Below are 17,134 nucleotides of genomic sequence, written 5' to 3' on the forward strand. Positions count from 1 at the left end.
GAAGAATAAAATTCTTTCATGACTTAAGAGTGTATGCAGTCTTTAGAAGTCAGAACTTCAACCTTTTATGCTTTTAAGTGGAAAAAGAATAAATTCGACACCGAAGGACATTCTCAATAGTAATCATTGAATGGTTTAGGGTTCAATTATTAATCTTATTATTTATTTTAGAAATAATCGAAAACATTATTTTAACTTTGGTTCCATTATTTACTGTTCAAAGCTTTAAATCATAACCTTTTTACATAATTTTATATGTTTTTGAAGCATTTAAGTTAAATGACAGCGAATTTGATTTTTTGTTTTTTGAACATTTTTTAAGGAATCTGTACAAAACATATGCAGGGAGTCCTTAAGAAATTTTACAAATTTTGCAAAATAATAAAAAAAGTTTAAAAGTGATTTATCTATCTAAAGTTCAATAATATTTTATTTTAACTATTTAATATAAAGAATGAAATAAAAATAGAAATGAAAACCTCTTAAAATTCTATAATATTATACCAGCAAAACAAATTTTAATTCTTTATGCTGCTTTTTTCAGTGTTTTGCCCAAAATTAAGCACATTTTCCTGATAAATGGCTTAAAAACACAAGCAAATTCTTTGGAACATTTCAAGCACCAAAGAGTTTTTAAATGAAGTATAGATCAGCATTCTTTTTTCCTTCATGGTTCATAGCTAAATCCTCCATATAATATATTGGGTTGCCCAAAAAGTAATTGCGGATTTTTCATATAGTCGGCGTTGACAAATTTTTTAACAGCTTGTGACTCTGTAATTGCATTCTTTCTTTTGTCAGTTATCAGCTGTTACTTTTAGCTTGCTTTAGAAAAAAAGTTTAAAAAAAGTATATTTGATTAAAGTTCATTCTAAGTCTTATTAAAAATGCATTTACTTTCTTGTAAAAAATCCGCAATTACTTTTTGGGCAACCCAATACAATTTTTTTCTTCCATTGCAATTTCTGGTAAACTTCAGCTTTGAAGTAAAGCATTTTTTGACCACGTCATTTAATATATGACGCCAATAAACTCATTTGCAAACAAAACAATGTTTTTCTAGTGCCTATATTTCTTCATTAACCATTACCACAAATAGTCACATTTCAAGATAAACAAACACACATTTGTAAAAACCTAAGCTACTCATAATCATTGACAGTGATTGGCCAATTATTTCAAATATTGCCAATATTAGCTTATCTCTACTTTCATATAGTTCACCACCTGCCTCCTTGGCCAAAATGATAACAACTGCGAAAGAAAGTCACCTTTCGCTAAACCCCCACGAAACGAAAGATAAGATTCTATTGACCAGACCATATCTCTTTTTGGGAGCTGAAATAATCAGGCTCCTATATAAAGGCTTTAAGCAATCATTTGAAAACAGTTTATAGGTAGCAATTCAAAAGAAGAGTTACTTCTCAAATTGAAAAAGACAAGAAATGCGCTTCTTATTGGTATTGGCTTTTGCCACCGTTGCCCTTGCTGGCACAGTTTTACCCAATCAGGGTTCCTTCATTCGTCCCATGAGCAACAAGGTTGACGAATATGTCACCGACCTTATGGAAAATGATGGTGAAGTTGAATATGTTGTCGATCATGAAGATGGTACCGCCGAAGGTAAGTTAATTAATTTTATTAAATTGCACTGGTAGTTATAATATTTAAAGTTTTTAATTGAATTTTAGTTGCTCCCCAATTCATTTTGTCCTGGCAAATTCGTCGTTTCATTCGCAAATTGCAAAAGCAAATGCCTTGTGGCTGGCCTCAATATGGTATTCCTCCATTGGCCCCCTTGAAGGTTCGCGAAGCTGAATTCACTTTGAAGAAGGGAATTTTGGAGTGAGTATATAACTACGCTTATTCAGAATTTTTTTGAAAACTTAACCAAGAACCTTATAAGATTTTTATATTATAAACGAATAACTTTAAATAATTCGGTATAAAAAATCATCTTATCAACAGAGCAATAACAAACAAAATATATAGATATGGTAGCGCTGCACTTATAGATCCTGTTTTAGGGTATCTGCTCATAAATATTCGAAAACAGTTTTTTTAGATTGAAAAACAGCTTAAATGTGACCTTTAATTAGTCTACAATAATATTTGTCTATACATTGTATAGTCTAATCCCATTTGTGGAAGACTTAATTTAGAATCAATTTGCGGAAACCAGTATTTTCTTAATATTTAGATGTTTCTGCAATTCCCTTAAATTTTAGAATTAAACTGTCTTGAATGGGAAACTGTATGTATGGGAACTTGCAGGTAGTGGTACTTTCCTTCCTTTTCTTAAAAAAATAGGCTTTAAAAGGTTATGTATTTAGTTGATTTGATATTTATTTTGTTGAGTCGGTTGAATAGATGGAAGCAAGGGTCATTTTCATTCCAAAAGCAGGAAAACCTTACCGCACCAAGTCGAAAGATTTTCGTCCTATTAGTCTGTCATCCTTTATGCTGAAGACTCAAAAAAGGTTGTTAGAAATCGCCTGTTTTGGCAACAGCATATTAATAATAAGGTCAAGTCCACTGATACAGCCATTCACGACCTAGTCGGCTAAACCGAGGGCTCTCTAGCTTTCAAGCAATACACACGTGCATTCAATAATATAAAGCCCACTCAGAATTGCGCCGTTGGAGATTTTTTCGTTGCAAAAATCATCTTTTGAACCGAATAAAAAAAATAACTGCATATAATAGATAACCTATCAAATGTAGGTTTCAAAAGGGTTCTACGCCCTGTTGGTACTTAGTTATGGTTTAGCAAAGTCCAAATTAGTGGAAAAATGGTAACTTAGTGGAGTAAAAAAATATTTTTGCAATTTTTGGATATTTTTCGCTTAATAAAGGCTTAAATTTTTTTTAAATCTCTCAATCAAAACCTTTTTTTTTATTTTCTTTTTAATTTTCATGACAATTTGTAATTAAGTTTTTTTTCCGAAAGTTTTAAGTTGTGAAGCGCAATCTATATGATTTTTTTTATTTTTTGGAGAAATTTTTTATCAGATTTGCAATCGGTTAAGAAGAATTCCTATAATTTCAAAAATACCGATAAAACTTTGACGGAAAATAAAAAAAGGATTGTTGTAACTTCAATATTTCGTAAATCGTTTGAGGTATTCCAGACATGTAAGCATGTTTTTGTAGTATTTTTTGAGCTCTACCTTTTCCAACAATAATCATAACGATTGGCCTATAAATGCTTATTTAGTAACGCTTCAGCATGTGACTCCAGGTGACTAACATCAACGCCCCATGTCAGCCCCTGGACCTACTAGGGTCTGCAAATATTGCATGCTTATTCAACATTCACTTCGTCAAGTTTCGTGTAGATATCTTTATCCGTTAAAATTTTAGAATTATTCCAAAGATTTTGCGACTGTGGGTCATGCCCTCCGGTTTTTTTAACCAAACGGTTTTTTGAACCAAACTTTTTTTACATTTTTTGCCTCTAAACGAAAATGAGCAGCTAAGCACTTTTGAATTATGTAAAGGGTCAACAAACTCCGTATTTTGAAAATATATTATTTTTCCATCAAAGTTGAAAAATTTGAATTTTTTAAAAATAGTGATTTACCTAGAAAATCTCAAAGAAATCAATTTTTTTTGATAATTCGACATTTATTAAGTGAATCCATTAATAGAAAAAATGGGATATGACTCTTTCTTATCTAGTTTCTAAATCGGATGAAATTGCCTATAAATTGGTCAACTTGAAATGTTCATATCTTCTAAAATAAAATTCGAACATTTCTATGGGTGGCTTTTCGAAATTGTTGAATCGTTTTTCATAATATTGGTTTTTCAAAATTTCGTTGGCGCACATGAAAATTTTTTTACCTGTTTCCTCTGTCCCCGCCACTGTGCGACAAACACCACTAAGCGGCTGGAGCTTCTAGGCATCAACACTACCGTAAGAAAGTTCATTAATAACTTTTATCCATTACGGTAGGTTTGGAATTTGTAGACACACAATGATAGGTTAGCAGAGGGACACCTCAAAAAGGTGTAATGCCTCCTCTACTTTGGAATATAGCCATCAGCAATTTATTATTGCCTCTGGAAGAAAAAAGTGAAAAAGTGGTCGCTTATGGTGATGACGCGGCTGTTGCGGTTAAGGGAAATTTTCCCGGACTCTTAGAGATATATTGCAGGAAGCCCTACGTCCAACGACGAAATAGGCTGTCGAAAGGGGCTGAGGCGTAAATCCGTCTAAGACGGAAGTTGTTAATTTCGGTAGGAGATTAACCCACAGTGTCACCTTGGGAGGAGAGAATGTTCCATTTTCCTCTACTTTGGAATATAGCCATGAATAGGAGATTAACCCACAGTGTCACCTTGGGAGGAGAGAATGTTCCATCTTCTGAAAGCGCAAAATACCTGAGTGTTTTGCTGGACAGGAAATTTAACTTAAAATCAAACTTTGGAAAGGGTAAGAAAGGCAACTCTTGCCCTATACACCTGCAATAGAGCCATTGGCAAAAGTTGGGGGGCTTAAACCGCGTGTCATGCACTGGATGTATACTGCAGTTGTCAGACCTACAATGCTCTATGATGTTTCAGTCTGGTGGACGGCACTTCAAAAGTCCACCTACTGTTCAATACTCAGCCGGATCCAATGTATTGTTTGTTTGTGCATCACAACCGCACTAAGGATGACACCATCTAATATACACAATTTAATGTTACACCTAATGCCTTTGGACATGGTGGGTAGATAAAGTGCTGCGATCACTGCTGCGAAGCTAAGGGAGCATTCTCTTCATCTATGCGGCGTTATCCTGTTATCCTTGGTGAAATGCCCAACATCCTAGGCAGTGTTGATTACACATTACTGAGTCGATTTTGATAGAATACATAGGAACTACAACGTCCCTGGTAATAGGAACTACGTCGTAGATGATCAGGTGGCTTCTGGGCTGTACTCTTAAGAACTTGGACTGGTCATATCGAGGGAGGGAGATCCTTGAAGAAGTCGTGCAATGGTTATGATATAATGTCATAACGACGTATAATTATATCATACAGCCAGACCGCCATTAAATCTCTGGGAAGCATATTTCGGAATTCTGCCGGGCCACAGAAATATCATAGGGAATTGTAGAGCAGACGAGCTTGCCGGACAAGGGGAACTGGAATCTGTGGGTATGCTTCAAGCGGCATGTAAGCTAGGTATTCAGGATCAGGCCCGAAGGGCAACGAATGTAGATGGTCACAAACGGGGGGTTGTGAACATTCCAAATTATGTGGCTCCTAGACTTGAAGAGGTCTACCGCTTTGCTGTTGCTGGCTAGAAGAGACGTCTCAGTCATTATATCCGTCATGACAGATCAGTGTCTGATAGCGATCTTGATGGCTCAACGGTAGCAACTAGAAGGCATCTTCCTTCTCATGTTGCTGTGGTATCACAATAGTCGAAAACGTCTAAGTGCATCTGATGGCAGACTGCCACTTAAACCTTAAACCTAACCTAGACTTTAAATATTTTAAAACTTTTCTCTTGAGTAATTAATTGTATCCCATACTTCCATTATTCGTATCCCATTTTTTGATTTCAAGATAACACAACAACGCCTTAACGAATGTCTAAAATCAGTATACTCAAGTTGTAGGTGAATCATAGCATTTTTTTTTTAAACCAATTTTTTACAAAAAGAAAAACCGTACCAATTTTCTATTTTTTAAACACTGTTTAAGGTATACCAATAGAAAAGTCAGGGGGCCACCATAGCCCAAAGGTTAGCGTGTCCGCCTGTGACGCTGAACGCATTGGTTCGAATCCTGGCGAGAACATCCAAAAAAACTCAGCGGTGGTTATCCTCACCAAAAGCTGACATCATTTTTGGGTTTTATACCATGTTAAAACTTCTCCGCAAAGAGGTGTTACACTGCGACGTGCCTTTCGCACTCGGCAATAAAAAGAATTTCCCTTAACGTTAATCTTAAACTTAAATCGAACAGACCTCATTGATATGTGTGAAGTTTGCCTCTGATCCTTAATAGAGTGTTCAAGGCCAAATTTCCATTTGCTGTAGAAAAGTCGTATACAAAAAAAGAGTACAAATAACAAAAGATTATTTTTTGATAGAATGATAGTGTTTCCAGCCAAATTTAACATACTATATACAATCTTCTGTTTTGAGTTTCCTTCGCTGAATGATTCCCATTTCACTTTGCTGATGACTCTTGGTCGTGTTAGAAAGTTAATTTCCTAGCCGTCAACGATATTTTAATCTTCATCTTAGATTTTTGACTTTAATAATAAAACTTAAATTTAAGCTTCTATTTAACTATAGTTTAAAATAAACATTTTTAATATTAAGTTAATAGCATCTAATCGAGGAAATATTTACTTTAAAATTGAAAGTTTGGACTTCTTAAACTTAGGTCATATTTAGCCCAAATCTTTAAAGTGAGGCTAAATAGATTATATTTTGCTTAATATGAAGAAGAGATTGAGGTTCCAATAATTGATTATGCAGTATATATGACACTTTGACTGACCGTTAATATAATCTACCAATCTTATTAACTTGCCTCAATTCCTTTTTAGAACCTTCGACAAAGTTTTCAAATTCCGTGTTGATGGCTTGGACAACTTCAAAATTAAACAATTCAAATTGAACATGTTCACCTCCAAGATCAAATTTGATTTCTTGTTTAAGAACATTGCTGCCTCCGCTTCGAAATATGAAACCGACACCATTTTGGATGCCATGCGTCAATTGGGCCTTTCCGTGCAATACGAAGGTGACGGCACTTTGGGATTCGGTTTGAAGAATTTGCGCGTTGCAGGTACTTTGAAATACAAAATGCCCATTTTGTGGGGTTCCATCAAGATCACCTCTTTGAAGACCCAAATTACCTTGGAATCCTGCGAATCGGAAATTGGCGGTTTCATGGGTGATGGTTCCATCAACCGCATGATCAATCGTCAAATCGAGAACTTCGTTGAGAAGGGCATTAACAATAATCAAGATGAAATTTCCGACTTCATCGAAGACAACTTGGTGCCTAAGGTCAACAAGTTGTTGAAGGGTAACGATTTCTGGACTTTGATTGATTTGATTTTCTCCAGCTCTGAGGGTGAAAGTGAAGACGATCCCATCACCACCAACTGTGTTCCTCCTGCAGATCCCTGGGCTTAAATAAAGTTGAAACGTAATGAAGTTCTGTAATTTTTTTTAACGAAAAATACATACAGAAAATGTTTCTTTGAAATGAAATAAAAGAATGTAAATAAAATTTAATCGTTTTGTTATTTATTTAATCTTGTTTCGTATTCAAAGCTCAAGACGATCTCATCATTAGACTTACGTATTGAGAAATAACAGAGTTCTGTAAAGTTTTTTTTTTTCAAAAAAAATTATAAAGAAATTGTGAATTCGATATAAAACAAGTAAAAGCGTGCTAAGTTCGGTCGGGCCGAATCTTAAATACCCTCCACCATGAATCGCATTTGTCAAGTTTACTTACTTACCAATTATATATTTTTATTCACTTGCAAATTGAAATAAAATAATGATAAAAAAGAAATTAAATTTCACAAATTGTTCTGTTCAACTGTTCAAGTGTTCATCCTTTTGATTTTTCTCTCTTCCTTCTCTTGTGACTCTTTTAACATGATATGTGGTGGAAAAAAAACACAAAAACAATCTCTGCATACGATCACTTCACCACATTATTCCATCGAATAATATCTTCCATTAGTGCCATCCAATTATTGCAGTGCAGTGGAATAGTGCATAAGATATTGAATTACAATTCAAGTAGTACCAGGTTCGATTCCAACTGCAGTCCTTTATAGATATATACAAAGTATAGATATATACAAAGCCAGTACCACTTACATGGTTACAGTTGTAAAAAGTATATATTGGGCTGCGCAAAAAGTAATTGCGGATTTTTTAAAAGAAAGTAAATGCATTTTTAATAAAACTTAGAATGAACTTTAATCAAATATACTTTTTTACACTTTTTTTCTAAAGCAAGCTAAAAGTAACAGCTGTTAACTGACAAAAGAAAGAATACAATTACAGAGTCACATATGAAAAATCCGCAATTACTTTTTGGGCAACCCAATATATAGAATTTATGATCTCACTGGTGTGGTGAGTAAACAGACAAGTAAAAACTTTAAGAAACGATCCTGTCACATTCGTTCGGCAACCAGCAACCAAGTAAGAAGGAAAAAAATGGAGGTATTAATTTTTAGAATTTTTATTTTTCATTTTATTTACTTTTTGTTAATTCTTCACAGTCAAGTTAAGTCTTCGCAGTCACCACCATCTCCATCACCATCATTAACCTCATTGCCACCACCACCGTCACCGCTACCGAAATGGATAAAGAAAGGAGAACTACAATGTGTTTTGTGCCGGCAGGGCCACACTTTGGCCCACTGCTACAAATTTAGGACCCTTTCGTTGGAGCAAAGGTTCAATACTGTGAAAATTATGAACCTTTGCTTCAAATACTTGGGTCTGGACCATGACGCTTGGGAGTGTCAGTCCTTACCAATGTGCAACTACTGCTGTCGGCCACACCACTCCCTACTCCATCGATTTCGTGCTGGCAACCGCCCAGACACAAAACAAAAAAAAAAAATAATGTACAACATAAAAAATGCAATTTTAAACAACAACAACAACAAAAATACAAACCAAAAAAAAAACAAAAGCAATCAACAATTTTCAAAAAAAAATATAACTTTAAAGATTTTTGAAATAATGCACGAATGATCAAATAAAGGGTGATTTTTTTGAGGTTAGGATTTTCATGCATTAGTATTTGACAGATCACGTGGGATTTCAGACATGGTGTCAAAGAGAAAGATGCTTAGTATGCTTTGACATTTCATCATGAATAGACTTACTAACGAGCAACGCTTGCAAATCATTGAATTTTATTACCAAAATCAGTGTTCGGTTCGAAATGTGTTCATTCACCGTTCAGCGATGAGGCTCATTTCTGGTTGAATGGCTACGTAAATAAGCAAAATTGCCGCATTTGGAGTGAAGAGCAACCAGAAGCCGTTCAAGAACTGCCCATGCATCCCGAAAAATGCACTGTTTGGTGTGGTTTGTACGCTGGTGGAATCATTGGACCGTATTTTTTCAAAGATGCTGTTGGACGCAACGTTACGGTGAATGAACACATTTCGAACCGAACACTGATTTTGGTAATAAAATTCAATGATTTGCAAGCGTTGCTCGTTAGTAAGTCTATTCATGATGAAATGTCAAAGCATACTGAGCATCTTTCTCTTTGACACCATGTCTGAAATCCCACGTGATCTGTCAAATACTAATGCATGAAAATCCTAACCTCAAAAAAATCACCCTTTATAAATGAATTATATTAATAAAAATATGAATTAAATAATGAAATTAATTTACCACGAGTGTTTTTTATTGTAGGGGGAGGAAATAAATTGCACCAAATTTGGTAGAATGCATGAAAATGAATTGACAAATTTGGTGCAATTTATTACAAAAAAATACATTAAAATAACAAAAAATTATAAAAAAAAACCTTTTCCATGTCCGGGGATCGAACTTGTGACTTCCCACTTATTAATCCACGACTACTTCCTCTATACCACTACGGATCACAACGATTACACAACAGTTCGCGTAATTGTGAAGTACAAGTAACTACACGCAAAAAAAAATTTTACATTTTTACGAGAAGTAAAATACTTTTATTACGATATTTTTGTTTTATTGCAACTATGTAACGTTTCGCCTCAACTAATCAAACGGTAGCCATAAACGTAGCATTATTGAATTTTACTAACTTTGTTTATTGTAAACCCTTTAGTAACTTCGCCTACGGTAAAATTACCTTTCTTGTGTTTTAAAACCAAAAACTCTTTAATGACAAAAGTGTTTTGAGAGCCGCAAACGATTACTCGTTTACCGGACCAATAATTATTCTCTTGTGCCTCTCCAACTAAAGAGAAGGAGAGTATTTAATCTTATAGACCAGTGATGGATAAAAAGTGATAGGAGGATGTTTCAATGTTTAAAGATTTGCCAAAGGTACGTCCAGTGACAAAAATCATTAGAGCAACATGGAAGACTTTTAATACAAATATACTCTGGAAGAGTTTGAATTACCAACTTAATTCTATTTCTTGGTAAACATTTGAGTTAGAATTTTGTTGTAACGCTAAATCGAATTTGGCATGCTTATCAATATGCACAACGTATTTTAAAATTAAAAAAAAAATGTACGTATACATAAGCATGACATTAAATTGATATTTAAGTTAAGAAAAACTAGTTGAAACCACGACTGTGGAGTTTAGCCCTCGATTCCGACCCCTGTCGGAGTATAAGTCGGAGGCGTAGTATTAAGCCGGAATCTGAGAGCGGTTCGGAGTTGGAGCAAACTCCGACTCCGGTTAATAGTCCGACTCCGACCTTAAAAACTCGACTCCGTAGCCCCGGTTGAAACCTCGAATAACATTTTATATATCAAGAGTGAAAAGTATTGTCAGTGCAAGAAAAAACTATATTTGTCACAAATTCTTGCAAGAATTTATCGCCAAAAACATGTACCTTTATCGTACCAAATTTCAAAAGTTTTGCCATAAAGAAGGTTACTTGGCGAAAATTTATTTTATATGAAACGAATAATTTGTTTGTATGTTGTTATATAAAGAAATCTTAGTCTTTGTAGTGATAAGAACTTCTATTGCACTGCTAAGTCTACCAAAAAATAATAATTCGTTTCACATAAAAGAAATATGCGCCAAGTAAACTTCTTTTCCGAAGAACGTTGGACTTTGTTTACGATAAAAGTACATATTGTTTTGCAAAAAATTCATGCAAGAATTTGTAACTAATATAAAGTTTTTTGTTTTTACACTGACAATACCTTCGGTCAGGAGGCCACCGTAGCGCAGAGGTTAGCATGTCCGCCTATGACGCTGAACGCCTGGGTTCAAATCCTGGCGAGACCAGAAAAAAATTTCAACGGTGGTTTTCCCCTACTATGTCTAAAACTTCTCTCCAAAGAGGTGTCGCACTGCGCCACGCCGTTCGGACTCGGCTATAAAAAGAAGGCCCCTTATCAATTCCAATTTCAACTTAAAGTTTTACCGGAGTTCTAACTCAAATGTTTACCAATTATAATTGGATAACCAAATCGAAACTGGTAATTCAAACTCTTCCAGATTATAAATGGATTTATTTCGTTGCCATGATACAAAATTATATTAAAAGCCTTCATTGCTCGAATGATTTTTGTCATTGAACGTACCTATGGCGAAACTTTAAAAATTGTCAATTTCCGTGTTTAACAGTAATTCTTGCTAAAACAGCAAACATTTGCTCTTGTTTTCAGATGATAAAAAGTAGTCTGTAGTCTAGTGTATTTTATACTTCAAGTCTATAACATGGGGTCCTTGAAGTGGCACGTGCACAAATGTTACCGCTGCCCGAATTTTAGTTTGCGATATAACGAATTTCAGTTAATCTTTTGGTAGTTTGAAAAATATGGTTGAATCAATTTGCTGAAATATTAAACGAGTCGAAATGAAAACGAGGACGATGCATGAAGTCGACGACCTAAAGTGGCGATTAAAGATGAAAACATCAAGAAGGTCACAAACAAAAATTTTCTTAGCCTCAAATTCATCGTTGTCGAATTTCTTTTCAGCAATGATTCTCTTCAGCTCTGAGAACAGAAAAAAGTTGCTGAGGCCCGGATCTGAAAAATACGGTGGATGAGGAAGCCATTCTGACTATGTGTTCTGATGACAAAAGGTCTTTCTTCTTCTTCAAAAAGGTCCGTTTTCGGTGATAACGCTATTGTATATTGATTGATTGATATGTGAGAAGTTTGCCCCTGATCCTTAATGGAATGTTAATGGGCAAATTTGCATATTTATTTATAAACCTATTTGGCGACATTTCTTGTGGTTATTGGGGAACATGAGTGTGCTTCTAGTAACAAATTTCAATCAAATAGAATAAGTTTAAGCGTCGATGGGCTGAAGAAGACAAATTTATCTATGAAAGGACCTATATGGGCGGCATTTAGCCCAAATGATGGCCGTCATAAACAAAAATGTAACCTACCAAGGATACTGAAAGTCATAACAAAACTCTACGTGCAAAATTTCAGCAAAAACGGTCAACAAACGCGGCTCAAGAAGTAACGAAGGACCATAAAGACAACCAAGAATATATGTAAGGGTCGCAAATCGATTTTTTGAGGTGCGCTATTAACGGAATGACTAGATTAGTTTCCCCATCCTACAGTGGTAGGCTTAATTAATATGAGTATATTAATTAGGGGCTAGGGGTTTTTCAAGTTAATTCAATGCTGGTCGGGAAAGTTTCCATGACCCAAAAAGTATTAAACCTATGCGCATTAATCCTATGTTTAAGAAATCCCTTTTTTCAAAGAGTAATTGTGGTGTGTAGCAAAGCTCACCGGACCATCTAGTTTCTTATAAGCCCAGCTAACAATTGACCTCTGTATATAAACCACCTTCACACTCTTTAAATGAATCCAATTAGAATTTTACATTTAAGCATCCAAAAATACAGCATACCTTAAGGAGCTATCCAATACACCAACTTTTCAATTTCCATTCGCATAGAGGTAATATTTCTTATCTTTTAAATACTATGAACAATTTGCTTCTAAATCTAATCGCAAAAACATAAAAATTATTTTACTATTGCATGATTAATAAACCAATTCTTAGGCAATAACTTTTGGTATTAACCAAATCCAGCAAGCAGTAGAGTTTTGTTATTGTTGCTAATAAGCGATGTTCAAGTTACTAACAACTTTTGCAACAATTTTGGTGGTTTTCTTAAACACCTGCCAGCCATTGGCAACTATTGAGGGATATATAGCACCCGAAGGACGAACAAAATTCGATGATGATTTAAGAGATTTTGTAGAATTTATAAAACTTCAAATGAAATGTGGTTATGAACCCGCGGGTATTCCTCCCTTGGCTCCATTTGAGAAAGAATTTACAAAATTCAATATAGTGGGCAGTATGGGAAGGTGAGTGTTTAAGATCTCAATTTTAATAAAAATGTTCATAATTTTATTCTTCAATTTTACAGTTTCAAAGGAAATCTCACTAACTTGATCATCACTGGACTCAATGAATTCGACATAGTTGATTTAAATTGGAACAACGTATTGCAGAAAATTACCTTTGATTTTAGATTCCCTTCGATTTGGGCTAAAAGTTCATATAAACTAAATGTCCTTACCAATATGTTGGGTCCAGTTATGAGTTTACATGGCGATGGTCTATTTAATTTGGAATTGATCAATTTACGTGCACATGGTAGTTTTAAATTGAGACCAAATTTATCGGGTGGTTTAACTGTTTGGGCTTTTAATATTAAGCTGGATTTGGAATCATCGAAATCAAAAACCACAGGCTTTATGGACAGTGTGATTTATTCGAAAATTTTCAATTCATGGGCTGAAGAATTCATTCGCTTGACTTTTGATGAAAATGCTGAAGGTGTTAGTGATACTGTGGAATATTTGGTAGTTCCACCAATGAATAAAGCCTTGCAGAATATTTCAATGGTCGAATTGGTGGCCTTGATTATGGGCTTGGCTCAAGATGTGATTCCTAGTGAAGCAATTTGTTAACTTTCGTACAATTTGATGTTAGAATTAAAGTCCAATTTTGTTGATAATAAAATTTAATGCTTAAAATCTACAAGTGTATAAAATTTTTGAAAACAAAAGCAAGATCTCCGTTAAATTTGTTGGTGCCAGTCTTTGGAATTGTTTCGTAGTATCGATTCTCCCTAGCGGTTTTGAGGTGCCGTTACGAAAACAGAACTTTAAATCAAAAAGATTCAGCATATTAAGTTTGTTATTACGTTTTCAATATTTTACGTTATATCGGATAGAGCCGGATACTTTTCAAAAGTGAATCTTTGGTTTTTATGGATACGAAGTAACGGAAAGCCAATTTCCAGGCCAATCTTTGTTCTTCTCTCACCTCAGTTGTGGACACTAAACTTTCCCGTGGCAGTGAGGAATATTTTTATAATTCAAGAACTATAAAAATATGGATGAGTCAGTCAATCAATTTAAGAATCTTGATTTGTAAATCTGCACCTGGAATGTCCGTAGTCTATACAATGAAGGTGTATACTGCACCTAGCTATTGTACAATTAAAAATTAGAGGACCGACATTACATTGCGTTACAGGAAGTGATATGGGTCGGGTGAACAAGAACGAAAGGTACGCATTGTATTATAGCTGGCATAATACGAGACATGAGATTGGCTGTGGATTTGTGGTTAGCCGAATACTAAAACTCATTGTCACAAGTTTAACATCGTTAAATGCGAAGGAAGCCGACAGAATATAACAACAAACATGACAAGGATATATACAGTGGTGACCATATAATTATGTAGTTTAATTGCGAAAAAATTACTTTTAATTAAAATTAAATGATAAAAACATTATTTTTCATTAGTAGTCCCATATGTTATGATCAGGAACATGTATATGGATGAATCCGGCTTTACGAACGCAAAATTTTTACACAATTTTTCGCGATATATATTTTGTTTGTAATATGAAAAACATTTTTTTTATACTACTTATGAAGAATAAAGGGATTTTAAAATACTTACGAGTGAAACAGAAAAATGTAAAAGCGTGGTAAGTTCGGCCGGGCCAAATCTTGCGAACTTACGACTTCTAAAAATGTATACCAAATAAATTTCGTTAAAGGGGCATAATTTCATTCTACATGCCAAATTTCTGTCAAACCTGCAACAATTAAAGCTTCTAGGAACCGAACAAGGTTGATCGAGAGACCGGTTTACATGGGAGCCATATCAGGTTATGGACTAATTTGGACCGTACTTAGCACATAAGTCATAACGGAACATAACCCGTAAAATTTCAGCCTAATCGGACAAAAATTGCTGTTTCCTCAAAAAATTGCTCAAGAAGTCAAATCGGAAGATTGGTTTATATTGGCGGCTATATCAGGTTTTATGCCTATTTGGACCGTACTAGGCACTGTTGTTAGGTGTCATAACAGAATACTATTGGGTTGCCCAAAAAGTAATTGCGGCTTTTTTAAAAGAAAGTAAATGCATTTTTAATAAAACTTAGAATGAACTTTAATCAAATATACTTTTTTTACACTTTTTTTTTAAAGCAAGCTAAAAGTAACAGCTGATAACTGACAGAAGAAGGTATGCAATTGCAGAGTCACAAGCTGTGAAAAAATTTGTCAACGCCGACTATATGAAAAATCCGCAATTACTTTTTGGGCAACCCAATATATGCATTTCAGCCATATCGGACAAAAATTCCGGCTTTTAGGGGTTTAAGAAGTCAAAACGGAAGATCGGTTTATATGGGATATCAGGCTATAGATCGACTTGGGCCGTATTTAACACAGTTGTTGGAAGTCATAACGGAACACCACATGCAAAATTTCAACCAAATCGGACAAACTTGCGGCTTACAGGGGCTCAAGAAATCAAATAGGGAAATCGGTTTATATGGGAGCTATATCTAAATCTGAACCGATATGGCCCATTTGCAATCCCCATAGACCTACATCAATATTTAGAATTTTAAAGTTTCTGTTATAAAAAAAGAAAATAAAACAAACAAAAATTTTAATTCAATTTTTGTTTCATTGTTTTTCAAGTCGAGCTTAATGACCAACCTGTAAAGTACACCCTGAGCACGGGGAACTAACAAAAACAGCTTTCAATGATGTGTTGTTTGTAAGTGGAAGACGAAAAGCTCGTCTCCAAAACAATATCCACCATGGCCATAGAGGGGAGTTGGAGTTTGTTTGAAGAGATATTGCTCAGTGAAAAAAAGCTTACAGCGAACAGTCTGGTAGTAATAGTTGAGATTTCACATAGGATTTGTGCTTATGATCTCAACTATAAGTACTACGTAAAACAGGCTGTGAACTCTAGGCCGGGCAGACGGACGGACATAGTTCACGATGATGCCGATGAGATAAAGTAACCCAATTATCGAAACGCGTCCACCAGTGGGGTGACATGTGTCCTGCCTTGTCTAAGGAACTGGCAACTTCTTTTCTTCAAGACTAATTTAACAATCTCTCCTTTGGGTGTTGTATTCGCTTGGACATTAAGCTCGACTTGAAAAACAATGAAATCAAAATTGACTCGCATGACCGGCTGTTAAAAAGCCAAACAGATGAAAAAGATGATTACTATTTACTTTCAGTTGAATACATACTTACCAACAAAATATTTTTATTTTCGACTTCCATTACTAGTAGAAAATCCATTGGGCAAGCATAAGTATTCTATCAGATCATTAAAAATCATTTCCCACTTGTATGCACAATTTCCCAGAACGTAGTTAAATAAAAACAAGTAAAAAGGCGTTAGTTCGGCCGGGCCGAACTTTGGATACCCACCACCTCGGGAATATACGTAAACCACCTTTCATCAAAATCCGGTGAAAATTGTATACCTTTTGTCCCATAGCAGTTATATCAAAATATGTGCCAATTTGGACCAAATACTTATAAGTACAAGTCATTGTTTAATTGTGTATAACAAAATATCGGTCTTTTAAGTAGCTTTATCTAAAAATAAACCGATCTGAGCTACATACGACACGGATTTCGAAAAGCCTAACATAAGTCACTGAGTCAAATTTCAGTAATATCGGATTATAAATGCGCCTTTTATGGGGCCAAACCTTTAAATTGAGATATCGGTCTATATGGCAGCTATATCCAAATCTGGACTGATCTGGGCCATATTGCAGAAGGAAGTCGAAGGGCTTAACCTAACTCACTGTCCTGAATTTCGGCGACATCGGACAATAAATGCACCTTTTATGGGCCCAGAACCTTAAATAGAGAGATCGGTCTATATGACAGCTTTATCTAAATCTTAACCGATCTGTGCCATACTGCAGAATTATGTTGAGGGGCTTATCTTAACTTACTGTCCCAAATTTCGGCGACATCAGGCAATAAATGCGCCTCTGAAATCGAGGGATCGGTCTATATGGCAGCTTTATCCAAAACTGGACCGATCTGCACCAAATTGATGAGGGATATCAAAGGGACTAACACAATTCCCTGTCCCAAATTT

At 35.0% G+C, this 17,134-nt stretch overlaps 3 protein-coding genes across 3 annotated transcripts in view; all 3 read left to right on the top strand.

Moving 5' to 3' along the window:
- Positions 1 to 17,134, top strand: part of LOC131995710 (zinc finger protein 492-like) — a 493,860-nt gene that overhangs the window by 460,624 nt on the left and 16,102 nt on the right. The window lies entirely within an intron of this gene.
- Positions 1,396 to 7,256, top strand: LOC106083878 (uncharacterized). The gene is made up of 3 exons (XM_013247161.2): positions 1,396 to 1,623; positions 1,692 to 1,845; positions 6,560 to 7,256. The coding sequence occupies exons 1-3, from the start codon at positions 1,446 to 1,448 to the stop codon at positions 7,152 to 7,154; spliced, it is 927 nt and encodes a 308-aa protein (XP_013102615.1). The 5' UTR covers positions 1,396 to 1,445; the 3' UTR covers positions 7,155 to 7,256.
- On the top strand, positions 12,797 to 13,650 carry LOC106083872 (uncharacterized). Its single transcript, XM_013247152.2, has 2 exons — positions 12,797 to 13,041; positions 13,104 to 13,650. The coding sequence occupies exons 1-2, from the start codon at positions 12,797 to 12,799 to the stop codon at positions 13,648 to 13,650; spliced, it is 792 nt and encodes a 263-aa protein (XP_013102606.1).

This window comes from Stomoxys calcitrans, chromosome 3 (genome assembly GCF_963082655.1).
Source record: "Stomoxys calcitrans chromosome 3, idStoCalc2.1, whole genome shotgun sequence".
NCBI classification, from domain to species: domain Eukaryota; kingdom Metazoa; phylum Arthropoda; class Insecta; order Diptera; family Muscidae; genus Stomoxys; species Stomoxys calcitrans.